This window comes from Anguilla anguilla, chromosome 5 (genome assembly GCF_013347855.1).
Source record: "Anguilla anguilla isolate fAngAng1 chromosome 5, fAngAng1.pri, whole genome shotgun sequence".
NCBI lineage: Eukaryota > Metazoa > Chordata > Actinopteri > Anguilliformes > Anguillidae > Anguilla > Anguilla anguilla.
In genome coordinates, this window is record NC_049205.1 from 28,161,735 (window position 1) to 28,178,971 (window position 17,237).

General features: G+C 38.4%; 1 protein-coding gene across 2 annotated transcripts in view; it reads right to left on the bottom strand.

Moving 5' to 3' along the window:
* Positions 1 to 17,237, bottom strand: part of LOC118228014 (anoctamin-9-like) — a 59,346-nt gene that overhangs the window by 22,527 nt on the left and 19,582 nt on the right. For both annotated transcript variants that reach the window (XM_035419181.1, XM_035419179.1), the window contains exons 4-12: positions 16,920 to 17,059; positions 16,165 to 16,214; positions 14,768 to 14,826; positions 8,998 to 9,077; positions 8,467 to 8,601; positions 8,237 to 8,330; positions 7,823 to 7,883; positions 7,662 to 7,744; positions 7,239 to 7,343 (exon numbers count right to left, since the gene is read on the bottom strand). In XM_035419181.1, coding sequence (XP_035275072.1) covers positions 7,239 to 7,343; positions 7,662 to 7,744; positions 7,823 to 7,883; positions 8,237 to 8,330; positions 8,467 to 8,601; positions 8,998 to 9,077; positions 14,768 to 14,826; positions 16,165 to 16,214; positions 16,920 to 17,059 — 807 coding nt within the window. The remainder of the gene's footprint in view (positions 1 to 7,238; positions 7,344 to 7,661; positions 7,745 to 7,822; positions 7,884 to 8,236; positions 8,331 to 8,466; positions 8,602 to 8,997; positions 9,078 to 14,767; positions 14,827 to 16,164; positions 16,215 to 16,919; positions 17,060 to 17,237) is intronic.

Consider the following 17,237-nt stretch of genomic DNA (forward strand, 5'->3'; position numbering starts at 1 on the left):
AGGCACGGATGGTTTTCAATACCATCTAGTGTCCCTAATCTCCAAATCGGAAGCCCTCTCCATATCCCCTTGTTTTCTCTTTAGATGGCATTCTGTAAACGTATAACAGGAAAAAGCATGTTGTTTGTTATAGCAACTCAGATGCAGCATAACTGCAACAGCTGGTATATTTATAGAGAATATCATGTTCTTTTGGTCACCTAGCATTCCACTCCCACTAGAATATACACCAAAAAACATCCTAAATTTTAAAGGATAGATAACTTTTTTAGAAATATGCATGATTTTTTCCTTGTAAATAAAAATAAATCCTTATATGCAAAAATTGCTCCACAAACAGATTTTTACTTTGGTCACTCAAAAACAGTTTTTTGGAAGTATTTCCCACAAAGTTCATGACATTGCTCCATTTCTTTGAGGTGGTAGAGTTGGAAATGGCTATGGTAGCCACATCGTATTTTAAGTTATTGACCGAGTTACATTTATCAGACATCACATTTATGAAGGCAATCCCTACTTTATTATGGAAACCTGTAGCCTACACTGTGAGAACGTTCATTTGGGTATCTTAGTTGACCTGGGTGTCGGCTGGTCAAGGCAAAACCAAACTGGGTTCTTCATGTTGTAATTAATGTGCAACAAAAGCTAGTCATGTGTGCACAATCTTGCCTTGCAAGACAGTTTAATACTTAAATTAAATTAAACATTGGACTGTTGTATGTCATTATATCCATAGGTGCGCCTTTGCCTATTGAATTTAATATCACAATTTGTTTGTGCTAACTGTAAGTTGGAGTTTGGATAACTTACAGCAGAGGTGCTCAATATGTTGATCGCGATTGACCAGCCGATCGCAGAGGCCATGCTGGAAGATCACGAGTCATTTAAAGAAACACATCACTTGTGAAATGTGGCCAATCTGAACTTTCACATTAAGCATCCCCATTTATGATATAGACACAATTGCGCACCCAAAATTTTGTGGAGTGGTCACGTAAATGTTTAATATTACATGATAGCAACACAATAATTTAAACAATGAATACTATAGGTGCAGTGCAGTTGTGGTGGCACGATACATCTTGTCCATTTTTAGGCAGGGAATTTCACTTTCAATCCGATGGGTAATGGTGTGAATATAAAGCTGTGATTTTGTCTAGATATGACACTGGTCTAAAGATTTTGGTTCTATGCCAATACAGGTTTATATACAATTTGGCTGTTTCTATACAATTTGGCTGATATTTGGTGCAAATGGCGCTGGGCAATCATGGTGGTGATGCGATCTGGTCCATTTTAGGTTTCACTTTCAATATCCAATGGATAATGGTGTTTTAAATCTAAACTGGGATTTTTCCTTGTCCAGATTTGATGCTGGTCTAACGATTTCGCGTTACTGGAAAACATAAACTAGTTAAGCTTGTAGCTCTGCCCAACACCAGATATCAAACTCTTGTTGGCTAGTGTTGGCTAGTAGTTGTACGCAATATTATTAATATTATTAATAAATAAATTGTTGGATTTACTAAATAAATACAATTGTTGGATTTGCTTAATTAAATTGTGGACAGGTAGCATGCAATTAAATATATGTGACTAAGTCTTCAACTTAATCAGTTTGTCCTAGCCACCGTAATTGTCTGTGCAGCCAACAATTTTTTTGAGGGTGGATCCCTCTCCCCCTTCCCCGCTAGCCAAAAAAGTGTGGGCACCCCTGACTTACAATAATAGCTTATGTGGGTGAATTTCATGATCGGTGACAGCAAAGAAAAGGATAAAGTTGTCATAAATACCATTTCCCCCCATTTTAACCCCCTGAAGTGACCATTTTTGGCTGGACCGCAACAGCGGGGCCAGCCCTACAAACGCGAATGTCTGTGACTGAGTGACTGCATGATGAAGTTACACCATTGGTCGGCCGGATCACGTGTGTCATGACAACCAAATTAACAACAGCGCGAGTACAGCATTTTCTCCTCAGGCAGAGTGACAAACAGGGCAGATGTTAGGATTACGTTACCGGAGAACAAGAAAAAAGGTAGATTTAACTAGCTAACATTATGTTTGATAGATTTTACAGTTTAAATAAACACTCGCAATGTATTCTCTATTGATGTTCATGGCCAACTAACTGTCATTGATATTAATAATATATCATGAAATAATGTTCCAGCTAGGTAACGTAAAAAGATTTGCAACTATATATGAAATAGGCGAAATATCGCTAACAACCTGTACCTAGTTATGTATGAAAAAATGTCCTTGTTATCCTCCAGTGATTATTTCTTCAGTACTTTCGCGATTTTTTTCAGTGCCGGCAAATAAGTCAGAGGTGGCCCAGCGCTAGCTTTTGGTTGCTAAGGGGACCTTTATCGACCACCCCATATAAATGAATGGAACGTGACATCAATTTTCTAGCATACTAAATAAGTGTCCTGTCTTGCGTATTTGAGGTTAATATGAGAAAGGGTGGTCACTATTGGCACGTCCAGGAATCCGTACATATTCATAGTTGTAACCCAAGTCGCAGGACGCAAAATAGCCGCTAGGAAAGCAGTTTGAAATTATGAAGCAACGTCTGTGCCATTGGGTTTAGTGGGTCGCGATGAGATAATTCCGAGCGTGTTGCTTGTCTTAAAGTTGATATAGTAAATAAGGCTATATTAAATATGTATTAATAACTAAAAGTATATGTATGAAGTTGGTTTTTCACATTTAGACAGTTTATTATGTGTATTTTTACATGACTTACATTTTAATAGGTAACAATGTCCAGTTCTCTCTAATAAATTACAAAGTAAATACACTAGTGGTTCAGGTGGTCGATACACGTCCTGCCCCTCGGGTGGTTGATAATGTGCTCTCGCTGTAACGTTACTTTCACTAGAGAGGGGCTCAAGGTTCTTAGCTCTGCCCCGAAGTTGTGAAGGGAAAGAAATGCCTTCTAGTTCTAAAATATGTAACGTTGGTGGTGGCTACTACAATATTTAAATGTTCTAACTGGTTGCGTGATCAACTATTTTTGATGTGAGAGAATTATCTAACTTTACTCATTATCAAATGTAACCTTATTAGACAAGTACACAGACAGGAGTAGTGGAGGCGAGTGGAGCAGGAGAGCAGAGTGAAGCAGGAGAGAGGGCAGAAAGAGATGACTGGAGAGGAGAGTGGAGGAGGACAGGAGAGAGGACAGAAAACGAAGACTAAGCACAGGCTATCAGGCTGGGACCCTAAATGGGTAGACAAGACAAGGTTCCTACCCTGGGCTCTCAGCCAGGCTGCAAACTTTCCCACTGAGGCTAATATACAGTGCCCTCTGTAAGTAGTGGGTCAAAGAGGCATTATGTATGAATAAATAGATGTCAATAAATATGTTGTAATGTTTGTTTTGCAGTCATGTATCATTTCATTTCATATTTTTAAATGACCTATTGATATTCACTCCGACGCCAGCGGCACATGCAGACTACCCAGGTACAACAAAACCCTTTCCCCCACTGCTGAAAAAAAATCCTAGAGGAAACACTGTTAGGTCCAGCCATATACTAGGTTTTAACCTGGTCTTGTTCTTTTAAATGCTCATAGAATAGTAATTCCTTGACTCAATGCACGTTCTAACATCATTAAAAAATTGTTTTGCTATATGTCAGGCTTTTGAGTGGAAAATACAGTTTTATAATTATTTGTATGTGTCAGGTTTGTGGTCCCGTCCGGACAATTTAATGAATAATTGATGGAAGAAATGTATCTGTAGTTTGTAATAAATTTACATGTCTGTGACTCCCTGACCTGACATCAGTTGAGTGGATTCCCTCGGTCTAATGTTGGTTCAAAGGGGGACCCCCGGTCCAACAGGCCTATTGTTCCCTAGCTCGGTAGCTAACCTCAACGGGAGGAAACAGCTAGCACCTAGCTGGTTTACTATAGTTAACTTTTAACTGTAGTTACCTTAGAGACCTTGGGTGATTTTGACATTTTTTCACTATCCTCAGTTTTGTACAGATTAAACAGGTTTATCAGGAAATGTCAAGTTTGGCTTGTATATAATATGAATCATTTGATAGAGCCTATTATTTGAGAGAAAAAAACATTTTCGCTTGCTAAATAAATGCATTCATTTGACTATGTCACCTAAGCCAAAAGTGTCAGCTCAGGTCACCTTACAGTACATTACAAGAATAGGTTGTAATGTAACAATATCATACAGTCAAGTCAATAGAACATACCATTGCTTTATAATGGGTAAAAATATCAGCAGAGTACCAGCGGAAATATGCTCAGAGAACTGAAATGGTAAAATAAAACTATTTTCTTTTATTTTCATGATACTGCAACCAATCCAAACAATAATTATGTTTAACAATAAACATGTGTAAAACAATGTTTATATATTCCAATAGCTCTAATTAAGTAGCAAATAAGTAAATAGCGGTAGAATATATAGCTTGTAATGTTCATATTTTATTACACAAGTAGTAAAGACACGTAACCTATTAGAACAGTGGTATTCTCATCGGGTTCATGTCATCCTCAGTTGGGTCCATTGCTTGTGAATAGCTAATTAGTCGGTTTAATATTAATTTCCCACAATTATGATAATGTTTCTTTTTACAGAAACGGGCAAGTCATAGGAATTACAGAACTTTTTATACATAGTTCCCCCATTTCGGAGCACCATAATATTTGGGACAGATGGCGGTGCAGGTGTTTCTGATCAGTCACACGTGTTAATTTGCTTCCTTAGTCCAGGTATATATTTCAGAAAGTAAATATATTTGTCTACTAATACATCTACTAATTTGAAGAGCTGTACATGATTCTGGATGCCACTTGACAGAGTGCCTGCCTGTATGTGCTGCAATCCACTGCAGCATACAATTTCTTTTTTGTCACATTCCAGTGGTTCACCTTTAGTAGAAATGTTTTATGGGGACTTGAGTTTAGGCTACGGTATAGGGTTTCATTTCTAACAAGCATTAAATCTAGGCCTTGAAGCAGTCAATAGCCACTTGAGCTTTATTTTTGAGTTTAATCAATGGGGACACAACCATTTGGGGTAACAATATTGTAACTACATGCTTTAGCCTATCAGTCAACATGTTCGTATGCTTTTTTAACGTGACCAATGAAGACAGAATTACGCTCGCACACTTGTTAACAGAAAACAGCCGTATTGTGGAGAGAGTCGCAACAGTAACTAAAGTAAAAAAATATGTTGAATTACTTATCACACAAAAATACGTTGTCCAATGAAATCGATTCACGGTGCCCTGGAATCTTGTCATAGGTGGGGGGCATGGTTTTGGCACAACAGTGCTGTGATTCATAAACACGCAGCTTCCACACAAAGCCAAGATGGCGACCACAAAATCTTTACAATGTCCTTTTGCCTATCGAGTGTCCTGCAACTGGCTAATTTCAAAATGAGATGTTGTTATTGGCAGATGTAGCTAAATGTCCAATGGGTATAGTATTGATAGTGGTACTGAAGCAGCAAAAAGAAGGAGAAAGAAATGCTAAATAACCCAAGTTTGGGAACTTGTGAAGTTGTTTGAGAATTCTGTCTGTTTACATGAGGTCATAAGGTAAAGAAGTTAATGTTCTTAAGGGCTGAGAGTCTGTGGTAGTTGTGGTTATTTCTGTAGGAAACACTGAAAAGTGCAAACTCTCAGTCCTGTATAGGTTTGGGGCAAACCTGCCATCCCAATGATACATCTTAGAGTTCCTCCACCTCCCAAATGCCTAATTAAACCCATAGGGGCACTTGTCCCTCCACTGTTTAGTGTCCTTTCACAGGCTACCTCCATGTACATCCCCAAAATCAGGTGTAAGGAGGTATAACTATGTACAGGAACATTTGTGAGCTCTGACTTCCTGACCACGGGACTGTCCCTCCGCTAAGTCACATTCACCATGAACTTTTCTGGTCAACCACGGCATAATTAAGTGGCTGTCCCCTTCCTCTTGCGACCCTGCAACAAACTATCTGCTTGATCAATTAGGTATCAGCTTGGGGCAAGGTACACCCCCTTTTTGGAGGAAATAGGGAACCTGATTTAACTGGCTTAAATATTAAAGCAGTAATCAGTGATTTACCTATCCATGTTTATTAACTGCTCCAATACCACGAGCCAATCAAATGTATGTTCATCCAAAAATAATTCACCAACCAGGTCCCAGTAAACACACATGGGATCCTGTCACGTCAGTGACTTTTTGAGCATGAAAACTCACCAATAAGCTTAACAACTGGGTGCTCTGAGGAGGATCTGAGGGGCTGTGAGGGTTAAGACACTTTGTCTACCTGACCAGACACCAGTGCGCGCCCTGAAGCACCTTGCCTGACCAACAAGAAGGAGTTGGCCTGCTACTGTCCGCGAAATAAACCAAGCGGGTCTATTTTCCTCCGACAGCTGTTTTGAGGAAGTATCAACATACTTTCCCCCCGTACCTCCATTACGGCCGGACCCAAGTGGAAGATTTGTACACATCTCAAGTCAGCTTGACTGGAACCTGTCGCGACTCCGACTTCAAAAAAATAAGTTTCTCAAGAGTCCTTGCGCACCCGCCACAGACTTTGGACCAGGTGACAAGCTGATGCATCACCTAACGAAATTAAGGACTGGCCTCCCCTTTTATTGCCATTAAGTATTGAAACATTATTTTTAACACTGACATCAAACCATAGGATAGTGTAAAACTTGTGTTACCTGATTAAGTCATTTTACTGCTGTTTGTTGTTGTGTTTGTTTTGCTATGCATATGTTGGTCTGGAATAGCAAATTCCCTAACCTTATTGTTTTACATAGATAAACTTTCACTTTATGAGTCTGATTAAACAAACTAAGCACATAATATAGAGTACCTTGTCACTAACCCAAAACACAAATTAACATTTGTTAAGTGGTAGTACTATTATCTATATTTATCCGTCGCATAATTATAATTTTCTCTGATTAAAAATTATATGATAGTATTCCTCATAATATGCTAATTATTGTTTTTAATTAGCTTATTCATGTATTTGTTACCATTGCCAAAAAATGTATATACTTTATTACCAAACCATTGTCGTGTCTATGTTATTTCACTAAGTTGGGCTCTCCAGACGTACCAAATTCTGATTGGTTGTTTAACTCCATTCTTCTGAATAAACCTGACCAAATCTCACTACACAGGTTTACCAAGAGTGTGGCCAAAATTAAACCTACAATGAATGTGACCAAAATCAGCCTTACCATGAGTGTGACCAAAATGAGGACCAGAGTGCTGTGCAGGTAGGAGTGGCTGTACACTTTTGGTTCACAGTCTGGATCATTCACAATGTCCAAAATCAGTTCCTCCTAGAACAGAAAAATGGTCTAGGTCATTTCCAAATCTACTTTGTCACTTCTGTGGACAAAGCAGGAGAATAAGAGTGACTTTACAGGACTGGCACGGCTTTTGAAAAATTACTTTTGAATTAATCTTTGAATGTTTAATTAATATTAATTATTAGTTGTATTGTTCATGTAGCAAAACCTAAAGGTCTCCATTAGAAGAGCTGCTTAAATTCCCAAAAATATACATTCAAGAGCTTGTTGAGTTGTCCTAAAATTACTGTGAGGGGGGTTACATTTTATAGAATACAGTAAAAACTTCTAGGAATGGACCAATTGTACCTCATCCTCACACCAGTCATAAATTTTCCACCGGCAAACATACGTTGCTCTGTGCCTCTTCCAGAACTCTAAAAACACAGTGGCTGTAAAACAGAAACAACACATTAATAAAGGTTCCGCACACTGCAGGAATCTTAAACTGGAGCGGGAGGAGGACTTACCCCACACAGCCATAAACATTGCAAAAGCTACAGTCCCCTCATTGTCAAACAGAAGATTCACCTGTAATGAGGGACAGTAGAATACCAAATGGTTTTTACATGAGAGATGTTCTGACACTAAGAGTCTCAGAGTGGTCTGAATACATTTGTACTGGGTCTGGGAATGGAAATAAAGACTCATTCAATGAAATCACCACAAAATGGCAAAGTACATATTAAGGAATTCCAGTTTATATATACATTTATTTTGAAATACTTTGGTTTCAAAAAAGAATTGTATTTTCCATCTGCTTGTTGTTGAATGTTGTTGCTTGCAAAAGGATCATGGCCATAATTAAAATGTATAGATATGTAATATGATACTGAAATTCCTGTCTAGGAAGCTGAGTGGAAGTTTGAGCATGAGAGGCGTACCTTGGCATACATGCACGTGTCTGAGAGATTCCACACCTTGCATATTTTGTCACACAGGGGGCACATGATAGTGTCAGCCTCACAGACCTCCTTGCTAGAATGTGATGCACAGATACAGCATGTCAAGGGGGCAGCTACCAACTCTGGGGAACATGTCCTATGCTCTTGAACTGATGGGCGTGCACACACTTAGGGTTAGGGTTCACAGTCCAGCTAAGGCACAAACTCACATCAGGGGACTGGTGTTAAAGAAAGCCAAGCCATAAAGGAAAACAATGAGCCCTAAGATGGCCGGGGGGATCAGCAGATAGGTGTACCAGCCCAGCCACAGGTAATACAGTGCCACCTTCTCACCAAAGTACTTCCTGAAAGACAGAGACAGAAAAACAGAGCTGGGCGGTTTTCATGGGTTTGTTCTATATGTGCTAGGACTGCCACTCCAAATAGGATTTCCCTGCAAGAAAAAGCCATAAACCACTGATATCCAGATGGAAGATTACTGCAAAAAATGATACAAACAGTGATTATTAAAATTTTATTTAATAATGATTTAAAAGTGATTGCTGATTTAAAATTTAAAAGATCAATGTCAAGATAACACTACATTATTAAAAGATTTATTACAAAGACTAATAGATTTACATTGGGACAGTGATTGCATTTTTGTGAGAGCACGTACTCACAAAGCACTGGTCCACAGGCAGAGCACAATTCACAATGATTTTACATACACATAGTAGGATTTGCCACATTGTTCTTACCTGACATCGTCTATGGGCTGTCCCTGGAAACACGCTGTCCAACGGGCCCAACGCTTCCTCAACAACTTCTGTTGTTTTTTCTGTTAATGAAAACCAGTGAGAAATAGGAATGCCCTTCAAAAACATAAAAAAGTTAACATATATCAATGTACAACAAAACAGTATTTCCAAAACCTATATTGCCTTTTATGCTTCTTATATGTATTAGCACTTTCCCGTCATGTTATATTGTGTAATATTACATTTCAACACAGAAAATAAGCAAAACAATCCACAGTTGCAAGTGAAATATTTGATATACAGTACTGTGCAAAAGTCTTAGGCACCTGTAAAAAAAATGCTGTACAGCTAAGATGCTTTCAAAAATAATGAAATGAAAGGTTATAAATATCGAAAAAATAATATGAAGAGCAGTAAATAGATAAAAACTAAATAAAATCAATGTTTGGTGTGACCACCCTTCGCCTTTAAAACTACATCAATTCTCTTAGGTACACTGTCCCGCAGTTTTATAAGAAAATTGGCTGGTAGGTTGTTCCAAGCATTTTGGAGAATTTGCCACAGTTCTTCTGCAGATTTTGGCTATTTCGCTTGCTTCTGGCTCTCCAGGTAATCCCAGAGACCCTTGATCAAGTTTTTTTATCCGAAAAGTAGTCTATTACTTAAAATATTACTTTATTTAACAAAATACAAAAATGTATCTGTAAAATGTAATTTTTTGGAAAATTTGGAAATCTCAAATTTGCTCTTTTCCACTGACACACTAATGCAGAAAACAAAAAATAAACATTTAAGACCAAATATATACTATATATTATATTTAAAAAGGGTGCCTAAGACTTTTGCACAGTACTGTATAACACACAGGAGTGTACACTTGGTGCATTCATTTTTGAGTTTTGAATGCTTTTGCACTTGTTTTTCCATTTTATAAAGAGAACTGTCTCTGCCATCACCAGAGATTGCGGGGCTGGTTTTACTACCCTTCTGCAAATCAAGAACAAGAATGATGGGGAACAGCTCACACTTCAGAGACCCAGACAAACCTGTGTCATGGCAAAGCTGAACAGCTTGGAAGGTAAGATGGACTTCCAGCTCATCCTTAGCCAACCAGCTCTGATAAATCTGAAGGACATAGGGGCCCAGAGCACACACAGGAGAATGGTGTTGTGTTGTGAGCATTTATAGTTTTTAGGGCCAAAAAATGTAATGGTCTTGACTGGCCAAGTCAATCACCTGATCTGTACCTGACCTGAACACGCATTGCACTTTCTTAAGACAAGACTGTAAGCAAAAAGCCTCAGATACAAACAGGAACTGAAGATGGCTGCAGTACAGGCCTGGCAGTGCATCACAAGGGAAGATACCTAATGCTTGTTGACGTCTATTGGTTGCAGACTTCAGGCAGTAATCAAATGCAAAGGATTTGCAACCAAGTACAACATATAATGACTTTATTTAAGATTATGTTAATTTGTCCGGTGATGTTAATTTGTCCAATTTGACCTTTTGGTCCCATAGAACAAGGGAACTATGCATAAAAAGACCTGTCCTTACTACAGGGATCACCAAAAATGAATGCACATGTAAATATCCTCAAATTACTGGCGGCAGTGTAGCACAGTGGGTAAGGAACTGGGCTTGTAACCGAAAGGTCATAGGTTCGGTTCCTGGATAGGACACTGCCGTTGTACCCTTGAGCAAGGTACTTAACCTGCATTGCTTCAGTATCTATCCAGCTGTATAAATGGATACAATGTAAAATGCTATGTAACAAAATTGTCTAAGTAGCTTTGTCTGCTAATTGCCTGTAATGAAATGTAATGTTAAAGCTGACAGTCACTTTAAACTCATATGTCACTTTCCAAATACCTACATACTGCACTGTAGGTGTTCTTAATGTGGACAATGTACAGTAGCAATGGCTCTTGGGATGATGAATGAGTTTAAGCCATGATAAAGTATTCAAAACTATTATCAGTGCAGGGACATACATTTTTAAATATCTCCAATGTTGTATTTTTAGCACATGCATGTAATTTAGCACACCCATGTAATTCCAAATAATCTGAGAACAATAGGAGAGTATTAATAGTACTCGTTTCTGTAGAAATGTCATTACTCACACTTGACAGGGCCATAGAAGGCCAGTGAATCGCGCTGACTGTCTTTAAGTTGCTTTCACTCGAGTTCAAATAATTTCACAGTGCACCCAGACTGACAGCATAAAAGCTCACAGCAGGTGTGAACCACATCAGCCTCACTTGTCAGGCTAGAACCATATGATACTATGAGCCTGACCACAGTCTGACTCCCTGATGTGAAATAACTTTGCCTAATTTATGGAAATATGTTTTCCTTGGCGATGATTCAAGTCTATTCAGCCATTGACCTATAACATGTAAGCTAAAACTTGCTAGAATCAATCATGATGTTAGACACCAATTGCACAAATTGTAGCTTCCCTTTCTGAATTCTCTGGAGAAACAGACCATTTTGGCTTGAGACTAGAATCATGCAAATACAGCCCGGTATATGGCCACCTTTAGTTGTGCTTGCAAGTTAGTCTGATACCAAAGATAATTACATTTTCTTTAACTTGTTTTTTGTGGACCAGAACTTTGTAGATTGCAAATCCCAATTTGTGTTTTTAAAGTTATAGAAATATGAATTTGAAAAACAGTATATTCTGTGAAGACACTGCAATCCGTAGGTGGCCATATCTGTTTATAAGCACATGCATGATTCAAAAAATTATTTCATACATATCAGATTTTATTGAATAAGTGAAATAAATGCGGCATGAATGGAGCACATCATTTAGACTCACGAGAACTAAAATCAGAAGAAATGCAGAGCCGTATTCAAAACAGACTATTTTTATGCAGCAATAAATTGCATTTTATTAAATATAAGCTCACTTGCAAATATAGTTTACTTGGTTATACTCTGTGTTCAGGTCTCACTTCTAAAGTTTTTACATGCATGCAATAACAGGGTCAACCACATGGGGGTGTTGACTGGTGCAAAGACATGGTGAAGTTATTTTTTGGCTGGACCGCAACAGCGGGGCCAGCCCTACAAACGCAAATGTCTGTGACTGAGTGACTGAGTGATGTAGTTACAGCATTGGTCGGCCGAGTTATGTATGAAGTTACACCATTAGTCGGCCGGATCACGTGTGTTAGGTCCAGCCATATACTAGGTTTTAACTTGGTCTTGTTGACAGATTCAAAGAATCTCAACACCAGAATTTTGGTTTTAAAGCAAAAAGTACTGCCAATGATTCCAGAGTGCTTTGTATAAAAACTTAGCAATAAAAACTGAAATTTAATCAAAATATTTTGAAGTCATCCAAACAAACTACTACAGAAACAATGCCGTATTTAAATAGATAATTGCTAAATAAATCATTTCCATGCATTTATTCAATGATTGCAAAGTGTCTATGTTATATTTACAAATATTACAACTATAGCCTATAGCCTATAACTATCAGAAGTCTACAGTACAATTACAAACACACAAACAACATGGGCTAATTAGTGAGAATGAATTAGGCTTGTATCATCAGATGAATAATTCACATTCCTTACAGATAAATCATTCAGATGCATAAATGCCCAGGCAAGATTGCTTATACTCTATTTATGCACATCAATCAATGAGGAGCAGTCTCACAATGTTGTGAAGAGGTACTGTACACCCCAGTGAAAGTCCAAGTGTTCTATATAAGCTGACAAGACAGAGAAGGGTTCTATTTGTCATGGTTCTGTGTTCCTGTCGGTGTTTTCCCCGTTGGGCCGCCAGAGGGCGGCACTTCTGTTTTGTGTCCTGCTCCCCCCTGTTAATTGTATGATTGTTTAATTATCCAATTATTGTTTGCTGGGTGTTTTCCCTTCCCTCTCTGTGGCCTGATTGTTCATTGTGCCCTCCTGTGTCTCGTCTGTGTCTGTTCTATTTAAGTTTCCCTCTTCCTTGACTCAGGTGCTGGATCCTTGTGGTTATGTCTGGTTGTTTTGTGCGCCCCTACCCATGTACCTGCTCCATGCGTTCCTGCCCATGTTCTGGTTCCCTTGTGTTTTTTGGATTTCCTGGATTTTCTTTGTTACTATGTTTTGAAGTTTTCCGTCATTTGTTAAAAGTTGCCCTGCGAGGCTTTTTGTTCCCTTTGTTCCCCCCTTGTTAAGTAAAGTCTTTGCTCTCATTCCATTTTGGAGTTTTGTGTTTTTCCCTCCTCTGCATTTGGGTCCGAACCCCCCCACGCATCCTGACACTATTATCTTTACAACTCCAACTCCAACTCTTTTGTCCTTTCAGCAGTTCTACTGTGTGTGTGTGTGAAATAAAAATACTGTATCCTGATATAGCTGTGACATTGTAAACCAGCAGTGCATATTATCTTACTATCTGTATGATAATGAAAGCCCTTGTGAATCATTAACAGCATGTGACAACTACAGTACCTACAGTATTACAGTATATAGGCTATTGGTTGGAAAGCTGACCTGTTACTACAGTGCGAATGAAAGTTCAATTTATTCCATCTTGAAGGCAAATTATTGTATTATGGTTTACTTAAAAAGCATTCCAGATTTGTCAGGCTTATGAGAGTGATAAATGGAAACAGTGAAAAATATAACTAACTCATGCTTTTAGGGATTTGATTGCACATGTACCAGGATGTGTGAGGCTGGACTCATTGCTGATCTGAGAAGCCTGTTTCATTTCAACCCTCATCATGTATCCCCTCTTGAAGATGTTCCGAAGGCAGCAGATATGTTTATGCTGTAATTGTTATAGTCAAAGTTATATGAAATAAAATCACATCTCTGGACAGGGATTTTTGGTCTGCTTCGCACATTACCTTTTTATGCGAAAGTAACAGTGTCAAGTTCTGACCTTTGACATTTTAGCTGTCTAGTCATCTGGTGAGGGACGACCAGGAATATCAGTCATCAAACAGGATATGTAACGGCAATAGCAAGGAATATATCATGGGTTCTTTTAATTCGGCTTTTTTATTATACAATGCAAATCATAACACATTTGTTGTGTTTGTATTTGAATGTACTGTATATATATAAGCCTAGTGATATGTAGCTGCATCCACTGAAGTTCATGGTGGCTTTTTTATCTTTGAATAATGACTATTGAAGGAATTTGTCTTTTCTTCAACAATATTTACTTTTCATAGAAGCTGAAATGGTCATCAAGTTGCACTATTCCTGACTCAACAGTTACCCACTTTTGGCCAAGAGATGACAGGGATTCTATAGAAGATAAACCAGCCCCAGACTGCAACCTGCTCATGGTCAGATTGTGGGTGGATTTTCTAGGGCTGATGTAACATCACTTTAGTTCACTGAGTTTGCATACAGTGGTTTTAACATTTCTCAATTATTTTGTTCCAGAGTCTTTCGTCTGTTTACTGCAAATATTATTGCTTGACCCAGTAAACATGTTTGTGGTGCAAAGTCAGTGAAAACTTAGTGAAACACCATCTAGGCATTCAGGGATAAAACCTGGCAACATCTGGTTGCAAAGTTATATAAAAAGCTTAAATTCATATGTGCAATATGTGATACCTGCACTGTATACATGTCGGTGGATATAAATGAATGCATATTTCATAGTTTTTTTCATAAATGGTAACTTCATTAATGCACTACACACTTGGCATTAGAAGTTACACAAGACAGAAGAGAGGAAACATTTCACAAATTAAAGAAGGGTAGGAAAGGCAAGAGATAAATATACATGATATTACCTCATGCAGGCAGAAACTGGTTTCAAACACTTTCTTTGTCAAGAGGTCTCTCAGGTTCTCTGGAAAGAATGAAAAACAAACAGTTGGAGGGAAGGGGGTCATCAGAAAACGCTCTGCTAACCTGACAGCCTGTTTCTCTACTAGTGCACATTCAACTGTGTTTTATTTACAAACATCTTTTACACTTTTAAAAAGGAGTTATTTATGAAATGTATGAATAAGCTGGTACTATATATACTATATAAGTTTGAGTCATAAGATGCCGAAAGCTCAGGAGAGAACGTAAGTGCACAAATTTTGTACATTAAAGCAAACATATTTTACTATATTGCCTAGACTAAGTAAAAGTTATTTAATCCATTCAATGCCGCCAGAGTTTATGATATGATAACCATAAAAGGTTGTCACATGCCAGCACCCTTGCTTGCCACATGGAGAGAGAGAGAGAGAGCGCACCCACACAAAATGAAATAAACAAACATCTAAACTAAAACAACAAACTAAAATAAAAAAGACAAAAGAAAGTAAAACAGAGCGACCACTTTAGTGACCCGCTCGTAGCTGGCCTGCTTTTCACCAGCCCAGCTCCTCCTGCTTTTCAGCGGCGGATTACTTTCACAATCATGTTCAAAGAAACAAAACTGAAATAAATGAAACTCAAATAAAGAACCGTGCACTCTCTGTGAGCTCCTGAGCTCTGCCCCAAACTGTGGAGAGCAGCACACCTTTCGCACCTGGGCTGATTAGTTAGCACAACCCAGGTGCGTGTGCTCTCTCTACCAGTCGGCGCAGTCGAGACCAATCCACTTCTCCGGCGGACTGACTGCCACAAAGGTCATAAGGTACTGAACAAAACTAATAGTAAAACCCTCATTACCTCGTCATAGCACAGTAAATTCCTCATCTTCCACTTCTCTGCCATGTGTGTTTTTCAGTTGACATTTGTATATTTTGTATCATTACTACATGGCTCTATGGCTGCAGGAAATGACAAACAGCTGTTCGTTGAAAGATTATGCTGTTTAATGCTATTTTTAATTGTTAATTCAATATCGCTGAGAATTGTTGAAAAATGTGTTGCAGGATAGCAACAGCACAATAAGTCTTCAAATTTAATGTTTTCTTAATAAATTAAGACAAAAGAGTCAAAGTTTTAATATATAAATAGACAGAAATAGGCATACAACAATAGGCATACAACAATTTTACCACAACAAGAACAACTGAGCCCTGCTGGGATACTGCTGTTAATACAGCAGTATTACAGCATAAAAATTAGATTCCTCAGATAAGATTATCTTGTTGCATTTCTGAGCAAGCATAAATACACCAGGAATAGCTGACTACGGCCAGTGGGAATGTGGCCTGAACAGGCTGAAAAGTGAAGCAGCTCTCACCTCCAGAGCTAATGCAGGTGTTGTTCAGGACAAAGTGGACTATCCTTATCCTGGAGCACAAGAGGGGGTGAGTTACACAGAGGAGAAGTAAGCAGTAAGATGTGTCATCATGTGTACACATATGTGTCTATGCATGTGCTTGTGTGTGCTTGTGTGTGTATGTGTGTTTGCGTGCATGAACATGTGTGTGTGTGTGTGTGAGTATGCGTGCATATGTGTGCACCTGTACCTATGTGTGCATATGTGTACATGGATGTTTGTGTGTGCATGACCATATGTCCCCTTAAAACAAATTTGGCAAGGTCACCAGACTGAAAAAACCCAGTCCAACCCATAAAATTGACTTTTAAAGGGTGCATAGTTGAATTTACTCATGGAACAACATGCCAGCATATTTTCCTAGTTACACTTGCCTGTACTTAGCGTTTTCCAGATTGCTCAAATGTATCTTAAAAGCACAAGTTTCACTGCCTTTGAATCCAAACTTCATTCACAATTGCATTTTCTGTGGCCCAGCACTTTTTAAAACATAACCTAACATAAAGCATGTTTCAGCAATGAAATCAAACAATTCAAATCTTTTTAACATTGTGGTGAAAGAGATGCATGTTCACTGTAACTGATATGCTTCTTATATAAGTAATGCAGTGGTTGAACAGGTTGTATGAATGTCTATGGGAAAGAAATAATATACAGCACTATTTTTCATACACCCCATGACCCAAGTTTGGGAACCACTGGACTATAAATCTGACCTTGTGGACAAAGGGGCAGTGTCCTTCTGCTCACAGCTCCAGTTGCAGGCATCTGACACCTTCAGCAAGTACCTGTACTTGTCAAAAATCTTCTTTGGTGCTCGGAACCCATGGAAAACATTATCATCATCTACAATGGTCTGAATAAAAAAAAAGTGTGGTTACAGGGCAGTAAGTATTTGGACAGTGACACAATTTTTGTGGTCAACAATTGTACTCCAGCACATTGTATTTGAAATGAAACAATGAATATGCGTTTAAGGTGCAGGCTTTCAGCTTTAATTTGAGGATATATAAATCCCTACTGGGTGATCCATG